Source organism: Erythrolamprus reginae, chromosome Z, assembly GCF_031021105.1.
Source record: "Erythrolamprus reginae isolate rEryReg1 chromosome Z, rEryReg1.hap1, whole genome shotgun sequence".
NCBI lineage: Eukaryota > Metazoa > Chordata > Lepidosauria > Squamata > Dipsadidae > Erythrolamprus > Erythrolamprus reginae.
This window is the reverse complement of record NC_091963.1, coordinates 141,059,238-141,082,911: the sequence shown is the minus strand read 5'-3', so window position 1 is coordinate 141,082,911 and position 23,674 is coordinate 141,059,238. Positions and strand designations below refer to the sequence as shown.

The window sequence follows — 23,674 nt, the reverse complement described above, 5'->3', positions numbered from 1 at the left end:
TCCAGCTATGAAAACACAATGATACCTGGTGTTTAAATTAATTTTTTATCTCTGAGATGGATCTTGGAGCCAAAGACTCTCACACAGTCCATATTCAGTTTGGTTCACTTGTAATAAAATTATGTTCTCTGTTTGTCCTTTTCTGGACATGGTTGAATAAGATTAGTATCATGTGTATGCGATACTATATTTGGTTGAATAAAACTTGTTTTGACTTCCTTAGCTTTACGAAACAGGTATAATTTTTTTACTTGTTTGTTTTTTTGTGTGTTTATTTGTTTGTTTGTTTGATTGATTTCTATGCTGCCCAATCTGAAGGAGTCAGGGCGGCTTAAAACAATACAAATGCAATATAAAATACAATACAAAATTTAAAAAGTCGAATATCAGTAATAAATTATAAAAACCCCAATTATAAAACCCATATGCTAAAATTATAAACCCTCATTATAAAACCCAGAAATTCAATATATCAGACAACATACATGCCAATCAAACATAATTCGGCTGTGCCGGGTGTTAAAATTCACGGCCACCAGGACTGCTGGCAAAAGTAGGTCTTAAAAGACTTTTGGCAGGCCAGTAGATTGGGAGCTTTAAGGGCATTAGTGGGGGAGTTGGTGCCATAGAGCCAGGGCAACTACAGAGAAGGAACTCCCCTGCAGTCCCGCCAACCTACATTGCTTAGTCAACGGGATCTGGAGAAGGCCAACTCTGTATGATCTTATTGGCCTCTGGGAGATATGTGGCAGGAGGTGGTCTCATAAATAGTCAGGCCCTAAGCTATGTAGGGCTTTATAGGTGATAACCAACATCTTAAATTTGGACTGGAGACTAATTACCAAGGTAAACCCCTAATAGCTTGTGTGGCTGCATTCTGGACTTCTGAAAACATTCATTTTCATTTGTTCAATAATCACACAACATTCGTCGGACAGGGGAAGGTTCTAATTCCCCAAACCTGGTGGCAGAGATGTGTTTTCAAAATCATTCGGAAGGCAAGAAGGGTGCGGGCAGTGTGAGTATCTGGGGGGAAGCTGATTCTAGAGGGCCAGACCTGACACAGAGAAGGCTCTTTCCCTAGATCCCACCAGCTGACATTGTTTGGTCGACGGGACCCTAAGGAGACTAACTCTGTGGGGCCTGAGTGGACACTGGGATTTGTGCGGCAGAAGGTGGTCATGCCATCAAGGGCTTTATAGATAATAACCAACAATTTGAATTGTGCCAGGAAACAGATCAGTAGCTAATGCAGTCCGTGGAGCGATGATGAAACATGAGTATACTTGGTAGGCCCATGATTCAAGTGGAGCTCGGACTGCCATTTATGTAAAGTTGTGTAGGGTCTTCTGCTTGGACAGGGAGTTGTACTACATGACCTAGGAGGTCCCTATCAACTATAATAAATAAATAAATAAATAGGTCAAAACTAATAAAATTAAACCTAAGTTTCAATTCTTCTGCTTCTAAATTCCAGATAGAAATGGAGCAATGTAAGAAAAGTGGCATGAAATACAATTGAGAGACACAACTAGATTTTGGATTTCTTTTCCGTGTAAACTTTTGTTCCACTTCTCAGTTCCTTTCTCCTCTAATTATGTACACTTTTCCCCTCTCTCTTAATGATGGCTGGTAGTGAGATTGTTGAGAGAATCAATAAGAGAAATTGCATGGGAATCAACCAGAAGCTTACCCTATAATTATGAAGAGTGACTTGGACTGCAGCTTCTTTGGGAGGCTGTTGATGATGCTACAGACCAAAGGAAGAAGATGTTAAATATCCCAGTTGAGAAATACAGATGCCACTGAGATAAACTGTATTGCTAGGCTAGCAAGACATGACTTAGAATTTAAGAAAAGCCTGCCTCAACATTAATGGACCAGATGGAGAAATGTTCTATTCTGGGGAGTTTTTCATTTATAATCATAATGTTCAGATTATTGGTATTGGTGCCCCTTCCTAAGAGTGTCTGCAGAGTGCCAGCCTTAAAATGCTCCAAGACCCAGCCTATTACTAACCTTCTTAAATATTATCAGCCAGGAGACCAGATACTTGGTGGCATTTTCTCACAGTCTTTCATTTCTACGAACATATTACAGTACAGAAGACACCCATTCCAGGACATGCTTTTGGATCATGTGTAAGCAGTTGTGTTCTTTAAAATTAGGAGCAAGTTGTCCATTTTCATTTTAAAGCTATGTTTCAATCTTTCAATATTAATATATGTATTGTACCTTAGCAATACATTCTCAAAGTTTCTGAAATGCCAATGCCAATACAATAATTTTCTATGTATTTATCTTGCAGATTACTGACTCAGAGCTATCAACACATTTTAGCTTTGGTTTTTGCTGTGAAAGAGATTAATCAAAGTCCTCACACTTTACCTAACATCACCTTAGGCTTCAATATCTTCAATGACTATTTTACTAGCCCAAAACAAACTTACCAAGCTTCAATGGAGCTCCTCTTTACTTCAGATGCATTCATTGCTAATTATAAATGTCATCTCCAAAATAATCTGATAGCCGTCATTGGGGGACCAAGTTCTGTTGCTTTTCTTGATATGGCTAACATCATGACTGCTTACAAGTTTGTACAAGTGAGTTGTTGTTTTTTGGTGAAAACAAACACCTAGTTTTTAAACCTATTACTTTTTTAAAATTTCACGAATTTGAATTTGTCAAATATTTTATTACTTTTGTTATATATTTAGCAGATATAAAATACAATGGCTGAATGATTGTGATTTACCACTTATATCCTTTATGTATATAGAAAGATTATGCACTGAAGACAAATTCCTTGTGAATCCAATCACACTTGGCAAATAAAGAATTCTATTAATTTTAAAAATCCCAGGTCACTATGGACTTATCTGCTTAAACCTTTCCTGTTTCCTTGTTTCATTTAGGTTGCATATAGCTCTACTCTAGAGATTAATACCCAAACTACATCACGTTTCTTTTACTGGATGTTCCCAAATGCAATTAATCAGTACAAAAGACTTCTCCAGATTCTTCTGCATTTCGGCTGGAAATGGATTGGGTTATTTTTCCTTGACATTGGCAACATAGCATATATTTTATGGAAGAATATTCTTCCTATGTTTTCCCAAGAAGGTATCTGCTTTGAATTTATAGAAAAAATACCAGCTGGCTTTCTCAGTGAGAATGAAGAAAGTGTTAAGAGATCAAATGCTATTTTAAAAACAGTTTTCAACAGCACAACTAATGTTGTGTTGCTTCATGGGGAATTTCTGAGTATATTAAGTGTAAGGTTATTATTCAACTTCTTGGAGTTTAGTAATATAGATTACAGTACGAAAATCTGGGTGATGACAGCAGATGTTGACTTCTCATCGGTTCTCTTTCAAAGGAGTCAGGACATTAATTTCATTCATGGGACCCTGTCCCTTTCAGTTCAATCAGTGGAGGTGTCAGGCTTCCAAAATTTTGTTCAGATGAGAAACCCAGTTTTGGATAAAGAAGATAGCTTTTTAAAAGAATTTTGGCAACAAACATTTAATTGTATGTTCCTAACAACTTCTACAGAAGAAGACGTTGAGTCTCTCTGCACTGGGGAGGAGAAACTTCAGAGTCTTCCCATGACTGTGTTTGAAACTAGCATGACTGCCCACAGTTACAGTGTCTATACAGCTGTGTATGCAATCATACATGCTTTGCATATTCTGTACTCTTTCCAAAGCCAACAAAGGTCATGGAAGAAACAGAAATTCCTCAGTCAAGAGTCATGGAGGGTGAGCAGACTACTTAGAACATCTCAGCTGACACAGTATGTTGATTCAGTTGTAAAGTTGTTTATCAGCCTCCCCCTCCATTAGGGGAGGTGAGATATCAGATATCAAATATATCTGATATCGCCTATCAGATATATTTTCAGCTTTTATTCAATTATGTTATTTTGATTCATCTAGCTGTATGTTTTGAAACTGATAATTACGAAGTGTTGGATACACACCAGCTGTCTGTGGTTTGTTTTCTATGAGATAACGTAACTTTTATTTTGCTTTATCTTATGATACCTTAACTTTTAGTTTCTACTTTTAGAACATTTCACTGTGTTGCTTCAAAGTCAGAATTTTCATTTTTCAAAGTTAGATTTTTCAGATTTTTCATTCTTCATCAAGCCAATCACATAATTTCAGCTTTTAATTCATTTATTTATTTATTTTATTTTATTACTTAGATTTTTATGCCGCCCCTCTCCGCCCCTCTCCGAAGACTCCAATATTTATGACTGATCTAGGCTCTATCTCAGCCCCCCCTCTGTTATGTAGGTTCCTTGATGGGGCGGTCAATCTGTGTTCCCTCATGGTCCATAGGTAGCTGACTTGGGACTTATCCAAGGCTTGTCCAAGGTGTTCAACATACTTATAGGAGGAACCTTTTTCTTGTTACAAACTGTTTCTCTGGATACACTAACTTATGAAGTAGTCCTTTTCATGACCCTATCATCTGCCTGTGGAATATCTGAACTGGTTGTTCTCTCTGTCAGGAATAACCTTCATGTATTCTATCCTGATAAAGTGGTATTCTGATTAGATCCTACCTTTGTTCATAAGGTTAATTCCTGTTCTCATGGGGATCAGAAGTTATTGTCCTTAGTTTTTAGTCATGTCCTCTTAATGACATTGGAAGGAAGTGGCACCTACTGGGCATGGGGCACACCCTGGAAATTACCTGCAGTGCACTTGTCCCTTCATAGGACGAGGCACTCTTTGTCTCATTTCAGCCCCCTTCCATGGGGCAAAAGGCTCTCCTTCAGCCTGCTTCCATAAGGCATAGGCCATCCTCCTCCCATTGGTCTTTGGATTCATACAATTGATTTTTATGATTTATGGCTACAGTCATTCATTCATTCATTCATTCATTTGATTGGTTGGATTTCTATGCCACCCTTCTCTGCAGACTCAGGGTGTTGAGATTTGTTGGTTGAGATTTAGAGTTGCCAGATGTTTGACCATTCTGTCACAAAGTCAAGGTCTTTTAGGAGGGTGGCAGTGTTAACAGTGGTGGTGAAGAGTTTTACATCATTGGCAACGAGAACTCAGTTGCTTGTAATGTGATCGCAAAGGTCATTTATATAGAGTATGAAGAGTGTCGGTCCTAGTACACTGGGATACGCCGCTGTTAACAGGAACAGGATTAGATAGAGCACTCTCTATTTCTGTTTGATAGGAACTCAGTAAATTGCATCTATTTATTTCACCTGATCTAGATGTGTAGTCCATATATTTTGCAGTATAGGAATTTCAGGTTTCAAGATAAAACCAAATAGTTTGTTACAGAGTAGGTTATTAGTTTCTCAGTGGAAGCTAATTGAATGGTTTATAATTGAATCTATGACTTTGCATGTGACACAGCATAGAGAGATTGGTCTGTACTTTTCTACTAGACTGGGATCTCCTTTTTTTGAAGATGGGGGGGGGATTGTGGCTAGTGACCTAGGTTTGGTATGGAACTGGTCCTACTGTTCCTGGTACTGAATGGGATGCTGATTTAATGAAATGCATTCTTATCTTTGTACCATTTTTTATCCTCTATTTCTAAAGCTCCATCATTTTCTGCGGAGTATATCATTTAATAGCAGTACTGGAGAGATTTCCTTTGATAACAATGGAGAGATTGTTGCAGGATATGACATTATAAACTGGATCACATTTCCGAATCAGACATTTCTTAGAGTCAAAGTTGGAAGGATAGATCCGGGAACACTCGCTGAGAAATCACTGACTATTTCTGAAGAGAAGATCATTTGGCCCAACCGGTTTAATCAGGTGAGGTTCTTCTTATGTCAGAGTGTGTACAGTGTAACTATTTTTAGAAAACCCAGGAGCAAAATATAGTAAAGAGATGTTTGTCTTGCAAATAGTGGTTTATATACAAGGAATACACACACACACACATTAGGCAAAGTGAGGCAATCAACCATCAACTACAGCACGGAATCACACATACACAGAGAGATATGCTCTCACAGGATGTCTATTATGTTGTAGCCTCTTAAAGCAGTAGAAGTGAAATAACTCTGCTGACTCATTGCTACCATTGCACCATTGTTACAACATTACAATATTAAAACATTAGAGCAGCTGTCAGCTATGAAATCATCATTATCCCAATATCTTATTTCAAAATGGTTTGGATCAATTTTATTCTCAGGAGTCATGACTTTGTTTCTTTCCCTGGTGGTGTGTGTGTGTGTGTGTGTGTGTTGAATGGCAAATGGAGATTGATACTGGCTCTGCCTTGTCACTTTTGTCATGGAGCACTGTGAAACGGGTATTCCCTCGATTGTTTAAATGTCAGCTGGACCCTTGTAACATACTGCTCCAATATTATCAGGGAACACAAATTCCTGTTGTGGGTAAGGGCTATTTCTCTGTACATTATAGGGCTTTATGGGACAATTACCACTGGTCATTGTTGAAGCCCCGTTAGCTAGCCTCCTTGTACTGGACTGGTTTGCAGCTCTGGGTTTCTTTGCACACATTATTTGCTTTTACTTTTACTTCTATGGGAAAAAATGCTTCTACTTAAGAATGTTTCTACTTAAGAACCTGGTCATGGAACGAATTAAGTTCTTAAGTAGAGGTAATTTTTCCTTAGTTCAAAGTTACTTCTCTCCTTGTTTAGTTTCTACCCATTGCTTCTTGTTCTATCCTCAGATGCTTTGGAAAATAGGTTGATTCCTTCTTTTTTGTGGCAACCCATGAGATACTGGAAGACTGCTATCATGTTTCCCCTGGTCCTTCTTTTCATTAAACTAACCATGCCCAGTTCCTGCATATATTTTAGCCCCCAGTCCCCTAATTATCTTTGTTGCTCTTCTGTGCACTTTATCTACAGTCTCAATATCCTTTTTGTATCATGGCGACCAAAACTTCATGCAAAATTCCAAGAGTGGCCTTACCAAGGCCTTATAAAGTGGCATTAACATTAACATAATCAGTGGTCTTCATTCTATCCCTCTGTTAATGTAGCCTAGGACTGTGTTAGTTTTTTTGTCAGCTATAACTCATCCAACCTACAATCTGGGAGTTTAGACGTTTTACTCCCCCTCCCCACCTGATAAGAACTCTGTTCCAACTTCCAGGTATAATTTTTTTATTTTTCTCCACCAAAAAATAAAATAATACATATTTACAAACACTAAAACAATACTTATAATCAAACACATATAAAACTTTTCTTTTCCATGTTAAACCTTCAAGGGAGGTTCTTATCTCCAATTACTCTTCTAGACAAAAAAAATCTGTAAAATTCATAAAACATTATCATTTATTAAACCTTTAATTTTAAAATCTTACTACTTTTACTATAAAACTTACATGGTATCAGTATGAACATTAACAAAATCTCTTCTATTTAAATCATAATAAAAATCCTAACATATATTAATAGAGGTTCTACATATATATATGTATATATATATATGTAAAATGAAAACATTAGCTAAGAATTGTGGTTAAATCATTACTTAGTGCTACTACCATTTCTTATCTTTGCCAATATTTAAATTAATTATTTTGTTTCAATTTTTCAGTATTATCTAATTAAAATATATACATATCTCTTAACGCTCTATCCAATCATAAAACTTCCCCCAAATCTTATAATAATCAGAATCTTGCTTATCTATTTCAACGTCAATTTATTCATCTCTGTTCCAACTTCCAATTGCCTTATATTAACACGCTCTGATGCTAAGCAATTGCACATTCTACATACATTTTCAAGCTTTAAATGTCAATATCTATCTATCTATCTATCTATCCATCTATCTATTTTGTATTTGGTGCATGAGGAGATCAAATGGAACAAAATGAGAATGATGATGCGACAAAAAACACAGAGCTGGGGTACAAAATCAATGCAGCAAATGGTGAGATATCTGAAAAAGAGGAAAGAAAAATCATGTATTTTTAGCATTGAGAGACTCTAGTGGAGTGGTTAGATATGGTAATGAGCAGTTAGAGAAGATAATGGGGAAATATTATGAAGATTTGTATAAAGAGGAGCAAGTGAAGATAGGAGTCCTCAAGGTTGGGAAAATTGTAAGTGAAGAAGATAAGCAAATTTTGAATGCATAAATTTCACAAGATGAAATTGCTAGAGTAATTAAAGGGTTAAAACCAGCCAAAGCACCCGGCCTGGATGGGTTTACATGGGAATTTTATAAAACTTATGAATGTATTGTTGCCGCATTTGGGGAAACTGTTCAATAATATATTGTTAAATCGTGATATCCTGCAGACATGGAAGCTTTCAGAAATTGTTACTATTCTGAAGATGGGTCGAGATTTCAGAATGATGTACCTATTTCAGGTGCTGTCGGGAAGGGGGGATATCAGCATTTAAGTTTAAAGAGTGGGACAAAAAACTTAATTATTGGATTGAAGAAGACCAAGAATAAGGAAAAAGTGGTTAATTGCGAACGAAAAAGGGGGGGATGCAGAGTTCTTTGTTTGGAGCTGTATAGGGAAGCTTTTCAAATGGAAAGGTTAATGGAGTTGCAATTATGTGAAAACAAATTGGTGAAATTGGAAAAACAGATAAACGGGATGAAGAATAGAGAATTAATTTTTACAAAGTGGAACAGGAGAGACTTAGGTAAATTAATAGGTTCAATGAAAGGGACTATGGAAATTTGGAAAAATGGCAGGGGAAAATAGGATTATATAAATCTAAACTGTCATTGCTTTATGTAATAATTAGAGATAATGAAACGAATTTAAATAGGGTTATAGAAGAGTTGAAGGGAAGTGGGATAACTAAGATAGAAAAGTTATATGAAAAGGATGGTAGGCCAAGTAGAAACCGTATAGAATGGTGGTTAGGTAAGGGAAGATGGCTACAAATAAATGCAATATGTAAATATCTTAATGAAAGGGAGAATAAAGAAGTACTATTGAGGGAGGAGACAGGGTTAGAGAAAATAATAAGAGAAAAAAGTGAGGGTTTAAAGGTGCAAGCAACCAATATATATAAGTTGCTAGTGCAGTCAGATGGGGACACGATTGAAGGATTGACTAAATGGTGGCAAAATGAGATAGAAATAGAGGTACAAGAGATGGAAAATATAGTAGAAAATATAAGGAAAATTAAAAATACAAGAATCAGGGAAATGAGAAGGAAAATATTACATAAGTGGTACTTTACTCCCTTTCTACTCGCACACTTTCAGCAGAATGTCAGGGGTAATTGTTGGCACGGATGTCAAGATAAAGGATTGTTTATGCATATGTTTTGGGAATGCCCGATATTGCAGGAATTTTGGCAAAAAGTGCAAGAGGATATTAATAGAATGCTAAATATACAATGGACAATCACTAAGGAAATGGCAGTACTAGTTTAAAGAAATGCTATGGGAGAATTTAGAGAAATAAAACAAGCAGCAATAGAAAGGCGGCAATAGTTTTGGGTTGGAAGGATGCGACAAAATGGACAATGCAAAATTGGTATAGGTACATGGTGTACCATATTCAATTTGAAATTATGGATAAAAGGATAAATTTGGATAATGAAACTGAATTAAGACAACTGCTGGGATGGTGGGAAAAGGTAAGACGATATAGGGATGTAACTAGTGCACCAGGTGAACCTGGGCAAATGCCCCCCTTCAAACAGCTGAAAGATGGTGTTCTAACATCACCTGTGGGTCAAGGAGAACACATAAGTTGCAAACTCTTTCCAAAGAGGTCAATAATTCTCCCCCCCCCCCCCCCGGGTGATGGACGGACAGATGGGATTATCCTTGGGAGTCAAAACCCACACCCACTTGTCGGGGTTAGGTTTGAGTCTGTTGGTACCCTGACAGCCTCCAGGCACTGGCACATCACTTCCACTGCTTCACCGAGTGGGCACAGGGTAAAGATGTACAACTGGGTGTCATCAGCATACAGATGACAACTCATCCAATGTTCAGAGGATTCATGTAGATTTTAAACAGCAAGGGGGAGAGAACCAATCCCTGAGGTACCCCTCAAGGGAGCAACCTAGAGGTCAACCTCTGACCCCCCAATAACACCAATTGTGACTGACCAGAGAGGTAGGAGGATAACCACCATAAAATGCTGCTCCCACTCCCAACCCCTTAATATTAATATTATCAACAATACAAACAAGAACATCATTTTGACCATGTTGCAGGCCGCCCTAAGTCTAAGGAGAAGGGCAGCATAAGAAAAATGAATGAATGAATGAATGAATGAATGAATGAATGAATGAATGAATGAATAAATAAATAAATAAATAAATGCTTGATATTATCCAGTTGCAGGATGCCCAACTATCTGTAGGCTTCTGGCTGTTGGCACTTGATGATTTGAACATTTGGCATTTTAATGCCCTCACTTTCAGTGACTTTCCCCTTTTTCAGTGCCACTGTGTCACATTTATCCAGACCAAACTCCATGCTGATGTCATTGCTGAAGATTTGCACAGCATTGGTTAGTGACTCTATCACAGTTTCTGATTTTCCGTACAACTTCAGGTCATCCATAAATAGCAGGTGTGAAATTTTCTGTGAATTCCTAGCAGTTTGGTTGCCTAGGTTTGTTTTGTCTAGGATGACTGACAATGGAGTTACATCATCATCATCATCACCACCACCACCACCACCATTATTGTTGTTGTTGTTGTTGTTGTTGTTGTTGTTGTTGTTATTATTATTATTATTATTATTATTATTATTATTATTATTATTATTATTTGGAACAGGAAAGACCCCTTGCTCTCTGTAATAAGAAGTGCCATACCGGTTACAGAAAGACCAAAATTGAAGGAAAGTTATTTTGCTGCTATGGTTGCACTCCATGTCCAAAGGGGAAGATCTCCGATCAGAAAGGTAAAAAAAGAGGAGAGAGGGAGAAATATTAAATAGAGGGACACTTGAGCTGGGGGGTGCTAGGAATTTTCTCATTTTTTTAAATTCAACAAGAAAAAGAATTGTGAAATAAAGGACAAGGGAAATATGACCTCAAAAGTGGACCATTTTTAGAGTAGTATTAAAAGGTCCTTCAAACTCTGTTATTCTGAATGCTGTTCTCCTCAGCAGTTTTAGAAGAGTATCCATTACCAAACTAGGCACTGTCCCTGTGATACTGTATGTGCTCAATAAACCACGGCCCATGCAATGTGAGTTCTACAGGGATAATTACGACACATTGATTATCCATTTGATCTAGGCATCCTGATAATCCTCATTACTTATTAGATAACAACAATAATCCATTGGTCTAAAAGTAGCAAAATGTTACTACAATAAACATAACCTTCACTCACAAATAGTTGATGGAATTCATTGATATTAAGGGGTGACTTTGCTTTGTTTCTTTTACTTGATGCCTTTTTAGTGGCCCATAAACAAAGAAAGTTTCTATAATAATAATAATAATAATAATAATAATAATAATAATAATAACAACAACAACAATAACAACAAGAAAAAGAATTATTATTATTGTTGTTGTTGTTGTTGTTGTTGTTGTTGTTATAAAAGACCTTGACCACGTAGCAGAATGGTCTAAAACCTGACAACTTCAAATCTCCACCATTAAATGCTCTGTCTTATACATTGGTAAAAAGAATCAGAATACTAAATATAAACTTGGAGGAATTGAACTTACTGATAACCCTCAATCTGTCAAAGACCTTGGAGTACTCATATCCAATGACCTAAGTCCTAGAGCCCACTGCAACAACATTGCCAAAAAGGCTTTAAGAGTTGTTAACCTAATCCTTCACAGCTTCTTCTCTGGTAATTTTGTATTGCTAACAAGAGCTTACAAAACATTTGTCAGATCAATCCTAGGATACAGCTCGCCTGTATGGAACCCACATTGCATATCTGACATCAACACAATTGAGAGAGTCCAGAAATATTTCACAAGAAGAGTCCTTCATTCCTCTTCTCACAACAAAATACATTACTCTGCCAGACTTGAAATTCTTGGTTTAGACAACTTACAACTCCATCGTCTAAATTCTGACTTAATTATAGTTCATAAAATCATATACCAAAATGTCCTACCTGTTAACGACTACTACACCTTCAACCACAACAACACACGAGCATGAAATCGATTTAAACTAAATGTCAACCGCTCCAAACTTGACTGCAAAAAATACGACTTCAGCAACAGAGTAATCAATGCCTGGAATGCACTACCTGATTCTGTGGTTTCTACTCCTAACCCCAAAACCTTTAACCTTAGACTATCTACAATTCACCTCTCCCCCTTTCTAAAGGTCTGTAAGAGGCGTGCATAAGCGCACCACTGTGCCTACCGTCCCTGTCCTATTGTCTTTTTTTGTTACTTTTTATCATTACTTATCTAATGTTTAATTTGTACAAATTATCACCCTATAATTGTTTGACAAAATAAATAAAATAAATAAAAATATAATAAAATAATAATAATAATAATAATTATTATTATTATTATTATTATTATTATTTCTTTAGTATAAAATCTTTGCCAAGAAAAATGTGATTCCACTGGAGCTCAATCATAACAGTTGCATCATGTGTATCAGTGGGACACCATAATATCATGCAATATGCTAAGGGCTCTCTAGTAGTATTTTGATTTAAATGTATACATTTGACTTTCCAGATATGGATGATTGCTTCCAGTGCCCAGAAGATCAATATCCAAACAATAAACAGGATTTATGCATGCCAAAGCATGTAAGTTATCTATCTTATGGAGACTTGTTGGCAACAGGTTTAGTCACATCATCTCTTCTGCTTTCTTTTATCACAATTTTTGTGCTTGGAATCTTCTTGAAGTATCACAATACTCCCATTGTCAAAGCCAACAACCGTAGCCTCTCCTACACCCTTCTTATCTCCCTCCTCCTCTCCTTCCTTTGTTCTCTTCTTTTCATTGGCAGACCCATGACGGTGACCTGTCTCCTTCGACAGACTGCTTTTGGGATCATCTTTTCAGTGGCTGTTTCTTGTATGTTGGCCAAAACCATCACTGTGGTTCTTGCTTTCATGGCTACCAAGCCAGGATCAAAGATGAGGACTTGGGTTGGGAGAAGACTGGCCCTTTCCATCGTTCTTTCCTGTTCTCTTATTCAAAGTACTTTTTGTATCGCATGGCTTGTAATTTCTCCCCCCTTTCCAAACTTTGATACGTGGTCCTTAAATACTGAAATTATTATAGAATGTAATGAAGGTTCAGTGGCAATGTTTTATTCTGTTTTAGGTTTTATGGGCTTCTTGGCCTTTGTTAGTTTTATTGCAGCTTTTTTAGCTAGGAAGTTACCAGACACATTCCAGGAAACCAAGTCAATTACTTTCAGTATGCTGGTGTTTTGCAGTGTCTGGTTGTCTTTTGTTCCTGCCTACATAAGCACCAAAGGAAAATACACAATAGCTGTGGAGATCTTTGCCATCTTGGCATCTAGTGCTGGGCTCCTGACTTTTATCTTTTTCCCCAAATGTTACATCATTATAATTAGACCAGATCTTAACAAACGGGAGCAATTAATAAAAAAGTGAATTAAACTATTTTGTCAACATTGTATCCTTTTTCTCCAGCTATGAAAACACAATGATACCTGGTGTTTAAATTAATTTGTTATCTCTGAGATGGATCTTAAAGCCAAAGACTCTCACACAGTCCATATTCAGTTTTGTTCACTTGTAATAAAATTATGTCATCTGTCTGTCCCTTTCTGGACATGGGTGAATAAGATTAGTATCATCTCTTTGTAATACTATATTTGGTTGAATAAAACTTGTTTTGACTTCCTTTACCTTTATGAAACAGGTATAATTTTTTTACCTGTTTGTTTGTTTGTGTGTTTATTTGTTTGTTTGTTTGTTTGTTTGATTTCTATGCTGCCCAATCTGAAGGAGTCAGGGCGGCTCACAACAATACAAATGCAATACAAAATACAATACAAAATAAAAAAGAAGTCAAATATCAGTAATAAATTATAAAAATCCCAATTATAAAATCCATATGCTAAAATTATAAACCCTCATTATAAAACCCAGAAATTCAATTTATCAGACAACATACATGCCAATCAAACATAATTCGGCTGTGCGGGATGTTAAAATTCATGGTCCCCAGGCCTGCCGGCAAAGCTAGGTCTTAAAGGACTTTTGGCAGGCCAGTAGATTGGGAGCTTTAAGGGCATTAGTGGGGGAGTTGGTGCCATAGAGCCAGGGCAGCTACAGAGAAGGAACTCCCCTGCAGTCCTGCCAACCTACATTGCTTAGTCAACGGGATCTGGAGAAGGCCAACTCTGTGCGATCTTATTGGTCTCTGGGAGGTATGTGGCAGGAGGTGGTCCCATAAATAGTCAGTCCCTAAGCCATGTAGGGCTTCAATTTGGACTGGAGACTAAGCAGTAGCCAGTGCGGCATGTGGAGTGTTGATGTTATATATTATATTGTAATAGCTTGTGTGACTGCATTCTGGACTATTTGCAGTCTCCAAACACTCTTCAATGGCAACCCCATATAGAGCAAATTGCAATAATCAATGCGCTCTACATGGGGCTACAATGTTATGGTCTACTTTCAAGCTAAATGTTCTCAATCATGCTGATACGTCTCATTTCATTTTCTGTGATCTAATTACTGTAACCAAAGTTCAAATAATACTTCGATGGTCATTCTTTTTTTAAAAAAATAACATTTTTCTTACCCAAATCATTACAAGTACAGTAGATCATTTTTCAATAATTAATTTTTGTCTGTAATTAAATAGGATTACTACATACTATTGATTTTTCACAATTTATTGAGATTATTCAAAATTTTAACATGCAAAGTATTTCTGATAATTAGTTCAATCAGTTTTCTTTCAGTATTTTTTTTAATCTGCTAGTTTAATTAGGACTTCCATACTTAGATGTCAATGATGCAGATGATAGAATGGCAGTAGTCAAGTAGAACTGAAAAAATAATAATCTTCTTGTTCTCCTTATGAAATGGGATAGGGTAGAATAGAATAGAATAGAATAGAAGCAGAAACCTGGACAAGTGTGCTGGGACACACAAGGAACAAGTGATATAGCATGATCATAATCATAAGATATAACAGTGATAGTCATACATACTAAATAGCAATCAATGTAAATCATAATAGGATACTAAAATGAAACAATGTGCGCCTGTCTGTCAGGCGGTAGGGAAAGCAAGTAGAATGCTTGGCTGCATAGCTAGAGGTATAAGAAACAGGAAGAGGGAGATTGTGATCCCAGTGTATAGAGCACTGGTGAGACCACATTTGGAATACTGTGTTCAGTTCTGAGATCTCACCTACAAAAAGATATTGATAAAATTGAATGGGTCCAAAGATGGTCTACAAAAATGGTGGAAGGTCTTAAACATAAAATGTATCAGGGAATACTTAATCCGTATATTCTGGAGGACAGAAGGGAAAGGGGGGGGACATGACTGAAACATTTAAATATGTTAAAGGGTTAAATAAGGTTCAGGAGAGAAGTGTTTTTAATAGGAAAGTGAACACAAGAGCAAGGGGGCACAATCTGAGGTTAGTTGGGGGAAAGATTAGAAGTAACACGAGAAAATATTATTTTACTGAAAGAGTAGTAGATGCTTGGAACAAACTTCCAGCAGACATGGTTGGTAAATCCACAGTAACTGAATTTAAACATGCCTGGGATAAACATATATCCATTCTAAGATAAAATACAGGAAACAGTATAAGGGCAGAGTAGATGGACCATGAGGTCTTTTTCTGCCATCCATCTTCTATGTTTCTATGTGTGGAAGCAAAAAAAATACTGGCAACATAGAGACACTTTGTGGAGGAATATTCTCTCAGCATATAACTCTGAAGTAATATTACAAGCCCTGTTCCCTCTAACGTGCACAGACACGCATCTGCGCACACAAAAACTAAATGCCACACAGGGTTTTCAATCCCCGCACAGTGGAGCTGGCGCTGTTTCTTCCAACCCTACAGCTGATCTGCCTCTCACAAGCTGTCCAACCGGGAGAAACCCCCATCAGCTCTGAACCTTGCCTGGCTTCTCCAGCTCTGTTTGTGGACCACGCCCTGCCCACCCCTGTCTGGAAGAAACAGGAAGCTAGGTCTCAGCTATGTGTTAAATTGAAAAAGTTTTCTCACAGGATATTTTGTTGGGATAAAAAAACCCCACCCTCATAAAAAAACCACCCTTTTATTTAGAGTCCTCTCATTTTTCAAGAATTCTCTCATATTTGTTAGGCATTGGCTTTGTTAAACGTTGAGCATACTTTAAATACAGATTGATAATTTGGGCATTTGCAGCAGAGCCTCTCCCCCCCCCCAACCCCTCAAGGCGCATGGCAGGGCATAGAAGTTTTTGTTAGAGAGTGGGAAAAGAGGGAAAAGAGTGAGAGAAAGAAAAGGGATAGAGAGAGGGGGAAAGAGCAGTAGAGAGGAATGAATGAGGGAAGGAAAGAAGGAAGGAAGGAAGGAAGGTAGAAAAAAAGGAAAGAAGGAAGAAAGGAAGGAATCCATGCAAACGTGGCAAACAGGGATACATTTTATTCAACAAGACATAATAAATTTAGTTGCATTGATTATATATTAATAAATAAAATGGGGGAGGTACACCTCAAGAGAGCTGAAATTAAAAGTATCTGGTTATCAGATCATGCTCCATTGTTAGCAGTGATAGAATTGGATTCTAATAGACAACAAAGGATCTGGAGATACAACCCTGTCGTTTCGGTTAGTGAAGAAAATAGACTCAAATTACAAAAGGAATTGTGTGAATTCTTTAATATAAATGAAACAGGAGAAATTAAGCAAACAATAATTTGGGATACACACAAGGCTTTTATGAGAGGTAATTGTATTAGTACTGAAACATATCAAAAAATCTTGGGAAGTAGAAAGAGAAAGAATAATTAAAGAAATGGACCTAATCCAAGAGAGTCTGAGAATTACAAGAAATAGGGACTAGAATAAATTATTATAATTTAAGAAAAAGAAATTACAATCTCTTGAGAAGGAAAAATGGAATAAAATGAAGATGATTGTAAAACAGAGAATTATGGGATGGGAGAAAAAATCAATGAAACAAATGGTACATTATTTGAAAAAAAGAAAGGAGAAACCATATATCCCTGCTTTAAAGGATAAGGATGGTGCAATAAAACGCAGTAATATTGAACTGGAAAAAATAATGAGAGATGTTTATAAAAAATTATATAAAAAAGAACAAATCATAATGCAAACCATAAAAGTTAAGGAGAAATTAACGGAAGAAGATAGACAAATTTTAAATGCAAAAATAAGAAATGATGAGATATCTAGAGTTATTAAAGGGTTAAAACCTGCTAAAGCTCCAGGCCCAAATGGTTTTACTGGTGAATATTACAAGACTTATATGAATGAAGTATTACCACATATTGGAGAAAGACATAGGACAGGATTGCTTAAATAATTCTATTTATTAGATGCTGCCTTTTATTCAGATCAGGCCTCACAATGATGATGTAACATTTGGGGAAAAAGACAAAGGCTAGCAGCCCAGCACTGGAGGCCAAGAGGGAGAAGATCTCCACAGCTACTGTATATTTGCCTTTGGTGCTCACATAGGCAGGGACAAATGACAACCAGACACTGCAAAAAACCAACATACTGAAGGTAATAGACTTGGTTTCCTGGAAAGTGTCTGGTAACTTCCTAGCTAGGAAAGCTGCAATAAAGCTGACCACAGCCAGCAAGCCCATAAAAGATAACATACTATAAAACATAGCAACTGAACCTTCATTGCATTCCACAACAATTTCAGAAACAAAGGAGTGCATATCAACATCTGGGAAAGGGGGTGAGGTTGCTAGCCACACAGTACAAAGAAGGGTTTGAGTGAGGGAGCAGGAGAAAACAATGGAAAGGGCCATTCTTTTCCCAACCCATGTCCTTATCTTTGATCCTGGCTTGGTAGCCATGAAAGCCAGAACTACAGTGATGGTTTTAGCCAATATACAAGAAACAGCTACTGAGAAGATGATCCCAAAAGCAGTCTGCCGAAGGAGACAAGTCACCATCATGGGTCTGCCAATGAAAAGCAAAGGACAAAGGAAGGAGAGAAGGAGGGAGAGGAGGAGTGTGTAGGAGAGGCTGCGGTTGTTGGCCTTAATGATAGGAGTGTTGTGGTACTTCAGAAACACTCCTACTATAGAAATTGTGGTAAAAGAAAGAATCATGGCCACTGTCATCAAGCTGCTTCCTAATGTTTCTTCATACGAGAGATAAGTTATGTATTTGAGATGGCAGAAATTATGTTTATTGTTGGGATACTGGTCTTCTGGGCATTGGAAGCATTGGTCCATATCTGCAAAAGCAAGTATAAATTGAAAGTAAAGCAATGGTATAGAAGCAATTAGTCTCAGAATAAAGATATAAAAAACATACACTGTAAATTTGTACTTAAACGTTTGGAAAACAGAGTGTTAGTGGTGAACAAATGTTAACAATAACATAACAATAGTAACTTTTTCCATAACTGTGACAAAAGAAAGTAAATGTAATCCCAATAATAATAGAAGACTTATTTTACCCACTACCAAAACAACTGGAACACCATTTGAATCCATTGGCATTGACAAATTCATCATCAGTAAATTGCAAAAGGCAGTTTTACCTGGAATAGCTTATATCTAGAGCACCATCAAGCATCCATATCTGGAGGAGGGGTGTGGCCAGGCATCTCAGCAGAACAGGAGTCTCCACAGTCTGCAGAACTCCAAATTCCTACCTCTGAGGGGGTTTTGTTTCATATAGAACCAACCCAAGAACTGCCCCGAAGGGGCAGGGAAGAAGAGGGACCCTGTTTGGGGATGGCATACCCTACAGAAACCCAACAAAGAGCCCTCGACTATTGGTGGTGAAAGTCAGCTCAGGAGAAGCTGTTCCAGTCATTTTAGCCAAGAAAGCCACACATCGAAGGAATTGATTGTTTATTGAGGATGGTCATCTGGAGAGAGAAGACTTAAGTATTATGCTGGAGACACAGAGGTGGAGGAATTATTTTAAGGTTGGTGATTTTGCTGATAGAAGTGATTCTTAAGCAACTTAAAACTTAAAGAACAAAGAACAAAGGGACCAGAAATTAATTAATTTCTATACCATCCTTCTGAGACTCGGGGCGGCTTACAACATGTTAGAAATCTAATAAAATTACATTCTAAAAATCCCACAGTTAAAAATTAGACAACCAGATTCATACATCCTGTTGTGGTTGGATTTTGAATCAATGAGCTGAGTCCATCAGAGCATTGGAGACCTGTTTGGCTCTTGGAGGGTTGAAACAGTGAAAGGAGAGATGGAAGCTGAAGGTGCTGGAGAGGTAGAGGTGGAGGCCTCTGCAGTGTCTGTGGAACTGCTAGTTAGAGCCTCGTCTGGGTCAGATGAGGAGGAGGTGATTAATGACCCCATCCTCAATGTTCAGGTGATGGGACGACAGGAGCAGATGCATAGACGCAGAAGATCTTATTCACAGCTGGGAGTATTTAAGGAATTCTGCAGCAGGCTTAAAAGGGGAGGTTTTGTGGGAGTGGTCTTTATAGGAGTTATTGTTTGTGGTTTAACAGAGACAAAGACACAGATCCAGAGTTTCCTCTCTAAACCTACATCTTGCATCCTTGGAAAAACCCAGCTTTTGAACAATTGTGTTTTGAAAGACTGCAGCTCTTGAAAAATAGAGTGAGTACCTTTGCTGCAGACTAGTTTGGAGGCATTCTTTACAAACCTTGAGGGGGGAATTTGAGACATTAATTTTCAGCTTGGCAGATAACCCTAACCTTTTGGTTATAAATAGACATTCTTCTGCCATCATTGCAGCTCTCAGCCAATTTGTAAAGCAATATATTTTGTGTTTTGGAAACCTCCAGTCTCTGTGTGTGATTTTGTCTTTCCTTGCTGCTCATCTGGACCATCATTAGATATCCAAGTTTCAATGTCCCCAAGTCTGCCAGCAGAGATAGTTCTTTAGAGCTTTACAGAAGGCAAGAAGAGTGGGAGCAATTTGAATCTCTGGGGGGAGCTCATTCCATAGGGCCGGGGCTGCCACAGAGAAGGCTCTTTCACTAGGCCCTGCCAGATGACATTGGCTAGCTGATGGGACCTAGAAAAGGCTGACTTTGTGGGACCTAACCAGCTACAGGGATGTATGAGGATGTATGAGAATGTATGCGACCCTACTTGGACCGGGAGTCACTGCACACAGTCACTCATGCCCTTATCACCTCGAGGCTTGACTACTGTAATGCTCTCTACTTGGGGCTACATTTGAAGACTGTTTGGAAACGTCAGATCGTGCAGAATGCAGCTATGAGAGCAATCATAGGCTTTCCCAGATATGCCCATGTCACACCCACACTCCGCAGTCTGCATTCATTGCCGATCACTTTCTGGTCACAATTCAAAGTGTCGGTTATGACCTATAAAGCCCTTCATGGTATCGGACCAGAATATCTTTGGGACCGCCTTCTGCCGCACGAATCCCAGTGACCAATTAGGTCCCACAGAGTTGGCCTCTCCAGGTCCCGTCGATGAAACAATGTCGTCTGGTGGGGCCCAGGGGAAGAGCCTTTTCTGTGGTGGCCCTGACCCTCTGGAATTAACTCCCTCTGGAGATTAGGACTGCCCCCACCCTCTTTGCCTTTTGCAAACTTCTCAAAACCCACCTCTGCCATCAGGCATGACAAAATTGATTCCCCGGGCCGTTTCGTTTTATGCATGGTTTGTTTAGGATGTATGACTGTTTTTATATTAAGGGTTTTAAACTGTTTTTTAATTTGGATTTGGAATTATGAGTGCAGATGAAAATCTGTGGTGGTCCAGATTCAAAAGTTGAATATACAGTTACAATCTGTTAAGGTAGATGTTTATTACTTCAATTGTTTTTTGTTTTTCTTGGTTGGAAGACACTTTAGAAAAGATCTTAGAAGGTGGAAGGGGAAGTAGAAAGGGAGGAAGAGAAGGAAAGAGAGGATGAGAAAAGAAGCAGTAAGGAAGGAAGAGAAGGATAGAGAGGTAGAGGAGGAGTGAAGGGAAAGTAGGTAGAAGAAGAAAGAGTTAAAAGAAGCAGATGGAGTGAAAGAAAAAATAATCAACGGGAAAGACTGGTGTTGGTTAAGGAGGGGAAGATAATTAAATAAGGTATTGGCTTATGAAATAATGGATAAAAATTTGGAAATATGTATATGTAATATTGGAAGGTATAATACGTGTTAAATTTGTTAAATTTGTATGTGAATGTGGAATTTTTTAAAAAAAAATGAAAAAAAGCATCAATATCTGCCTATACAAAGTCATTGGAAAGTACTTGATAGATAGACAAAATGTCAAAACCAGTCTGAATGTCTGGCTGACTGGTGACTTAGTAATAGCATACTCATGTCGCAGGTTCCATCCAAGTAGGGATGAAAATAATCAACCAAGGGCCATTTTATTTGTTTTTGTAATATTTATTTTTAAAAGGTATATATAGCTCAAAGGAATGTATTCAATATTCGTTTCATCACTATTTTCACATACACCTGACCTGATACTAAATCATTGTGAAATACATGTTTAGGAAATTGAGTGATGGAGAACATCCAGTATCTTTCATAGTTTTACTTGCCTGTCTGATTTGTGATCTCTCCCTGTGGACATGGGATGCAATCATAGCAGCAAAATGGTTTTCCTTCTTTTGGGGTCTTTCTGTAACCTGAAGAGCAATTATCATTACACAATGAAAGAGGTGATGCCTGCCCATAAAGGAAATAAAAATAAGTTAATATATTTGGATTCACAAATTGTCATTACAGCACTTTGAGATTGAGGTGCTAAATAGCATGTTTCTAACCTTTCTGACTTAACCCTGGTACTCTGTCAAACTTTACTATACACTTTTACTGTTCCTGGGCAATGTTCCCTCTATTTTTTTTTCAGTGTGGGCAGAAAAGTATAGTGTCTGAGCGACAGTCCCTTTGGGACTGGGCGGCATAGAAGTATAAATAAAAAAAATAAAAAAAATAAATAAATAAAAAAGAAAAAATGATTAAATAATTTAAAATAAAATAAGGATAGAATAATGTGATAATTTTGAAAGTTGAGGTATATGATATATATAATTATTATAATACAATGATAAAAATAATATATTTCTTTTATTTATGAAAGATATTGTTCAGCAAGGATTTAATTTGTGGAGCAACACCTGTGGAAATGGAAATGGTTTTTTTCTTCATGTAGATGTTGTTTAAATGGAAAAGTGTGATACTTATTATATGATCAGGAATGTTCAAACTAGTAATCCAACACCAAATTTAGTAAAATTGTACGCATTTTGCAGGCTAAACTATCTATAAATTTAAACAAACTCACCAAAAAGGGGGGCAGGCTTTTATGAGCAAAATAAACCAATAAGCATTATTTTTTTATTTCAATTTTCATTTCATTGTGTGCAGAAATGTTCAACCTAGTTTCCAAGGGAAATAAGTTTTCAAATTGACCAAATATAAGCACTAGTGATGGGCAAACCGAACTCGCACAATTAGGGTCCGTACCGAATTTTGCAGTGTTTGGTATGCCAAACAGGAACCCAAAATTTTTTGAAACTTCGGGCAAAGTTTGGGGTCACGTTCAGCGTTTGGAGCTTTGATGTCACCGGCAGGTTGCTAAGGACACCAAGGTGATCACTTCCTGGATTCCATGGGATCCAGGAAGTGATCGCCTTGGCATCCTTAGCAACCTGCCAGTGACGTCAAAGGTCCGCCCCCGGAATCTCTTCATGGGAGGGATTCCCCAGCTCCTTCAAAGGGAGGTCTTCACATAAAAATAAACATTGTTATTTTTACAAGAAAAAGGACGCCGCAGCGGCACTGCAAGCAAAGGGCGGTCCTTTCACATGAAAATTAAAAAAAAAAAATTATGAAAAAGGAGGGCAGATGCTCATTGAAGAAAAAAAGAGAAGTATGTAGGAATAATGGAGAGTGGGGTGGGGATAACGGAGGACAGATGCTCATTGAAGAAAAAGGAGGAGAAAGAATGTTTATTATTCCTACATACTTTTCTCCTCCTTTTTCTTCAATGAGCATCTGCCCTCCTTTTCCTCGTAAAAATAACAATGTTTATTTTTATGTGAAAGGACGCTGCAGCGAATTTTGAACATGTGACCATGGGGATGCTGCAATGGTTGCAGGTATGTAAAAATGATCAGAAATTACATTTTTTTCCAGTGCTGTTGTAACTTTGAACTGTCACTGAGTGAACTCTTGTGAGTCAAAAACGACATGTACACATTTCATCGGGATAGTCACTTGAATTCCATTTACTTTAGCTTGATATTAACCTCATTGTAATATTGGGCAGAGTAATAAATCAAACTGGGCATGACAAGGAATCTACCTGATTGAACCAAGTGGGCCAGATGAGATCATCTTCTCTAATGGTCAGCAGGTGTTGTGAGACTGGGTTTGGATCAATGGTTCCGACCTTAACTCTAAAGAAGGACTGGTTTGGGAATGTGACCCAGTTTATGATATCAAATCCTCCTCTGAATTCACCATTATCATCAAAGGAAATCTTATTTCCGGCACTATTATTAAATGAAACACCTCTCAGAAAATGGTGAAGCTAAACAAGAAAGAGAAAAAAGTTAGAAAAAA

The 23,674-nt window shown here is 37.5% G+C and overlaps 2 protein-coding genes across 2 annotated transcripts; one reads left to right on the top strand and one right to left on the bottom strand.

Annotated features, from left to right (window-relative positions):
* The first annotated feature begins 56 nt into the window (after positions 1–56).
* On the top strand, positions 57–13,540 carry LOC139154202 (vomeronasal type-2 receptor 26-like). The gene is made up of 6 exons (XM_070728632.1): positions 57–97; positions 2,309–2,603; positions 2,916–3,761; positions 5,577–5,806; positions 10,752–10,873; positions 12,645–13,540. Exons 1-6 carry the CDS (start codon positions 57–59, stop codon positions 13,538–13,540), a joined length of 2,430 nt encoding a protein of 809 aa, XP_070584733.1.
* Positions 13,541–17,449: 3,909 nt separating this feature from the next.
* LOC139154200 (vomeronasal type-2 receptor 26-like) lies at positions 17,450–18,349 on the bottom strand. The gene has a single exon (XM_070728631.1). It carries the CDS (start codon positions 18,347–18,349, stop codon positions 17,450–17,452), a length of 900 nt encoding a protein of 299 aa, XP_070584732.1.
* Between the last annotated feature and the right edge of the window lie 5,325 nt (positions 18,350–23,674).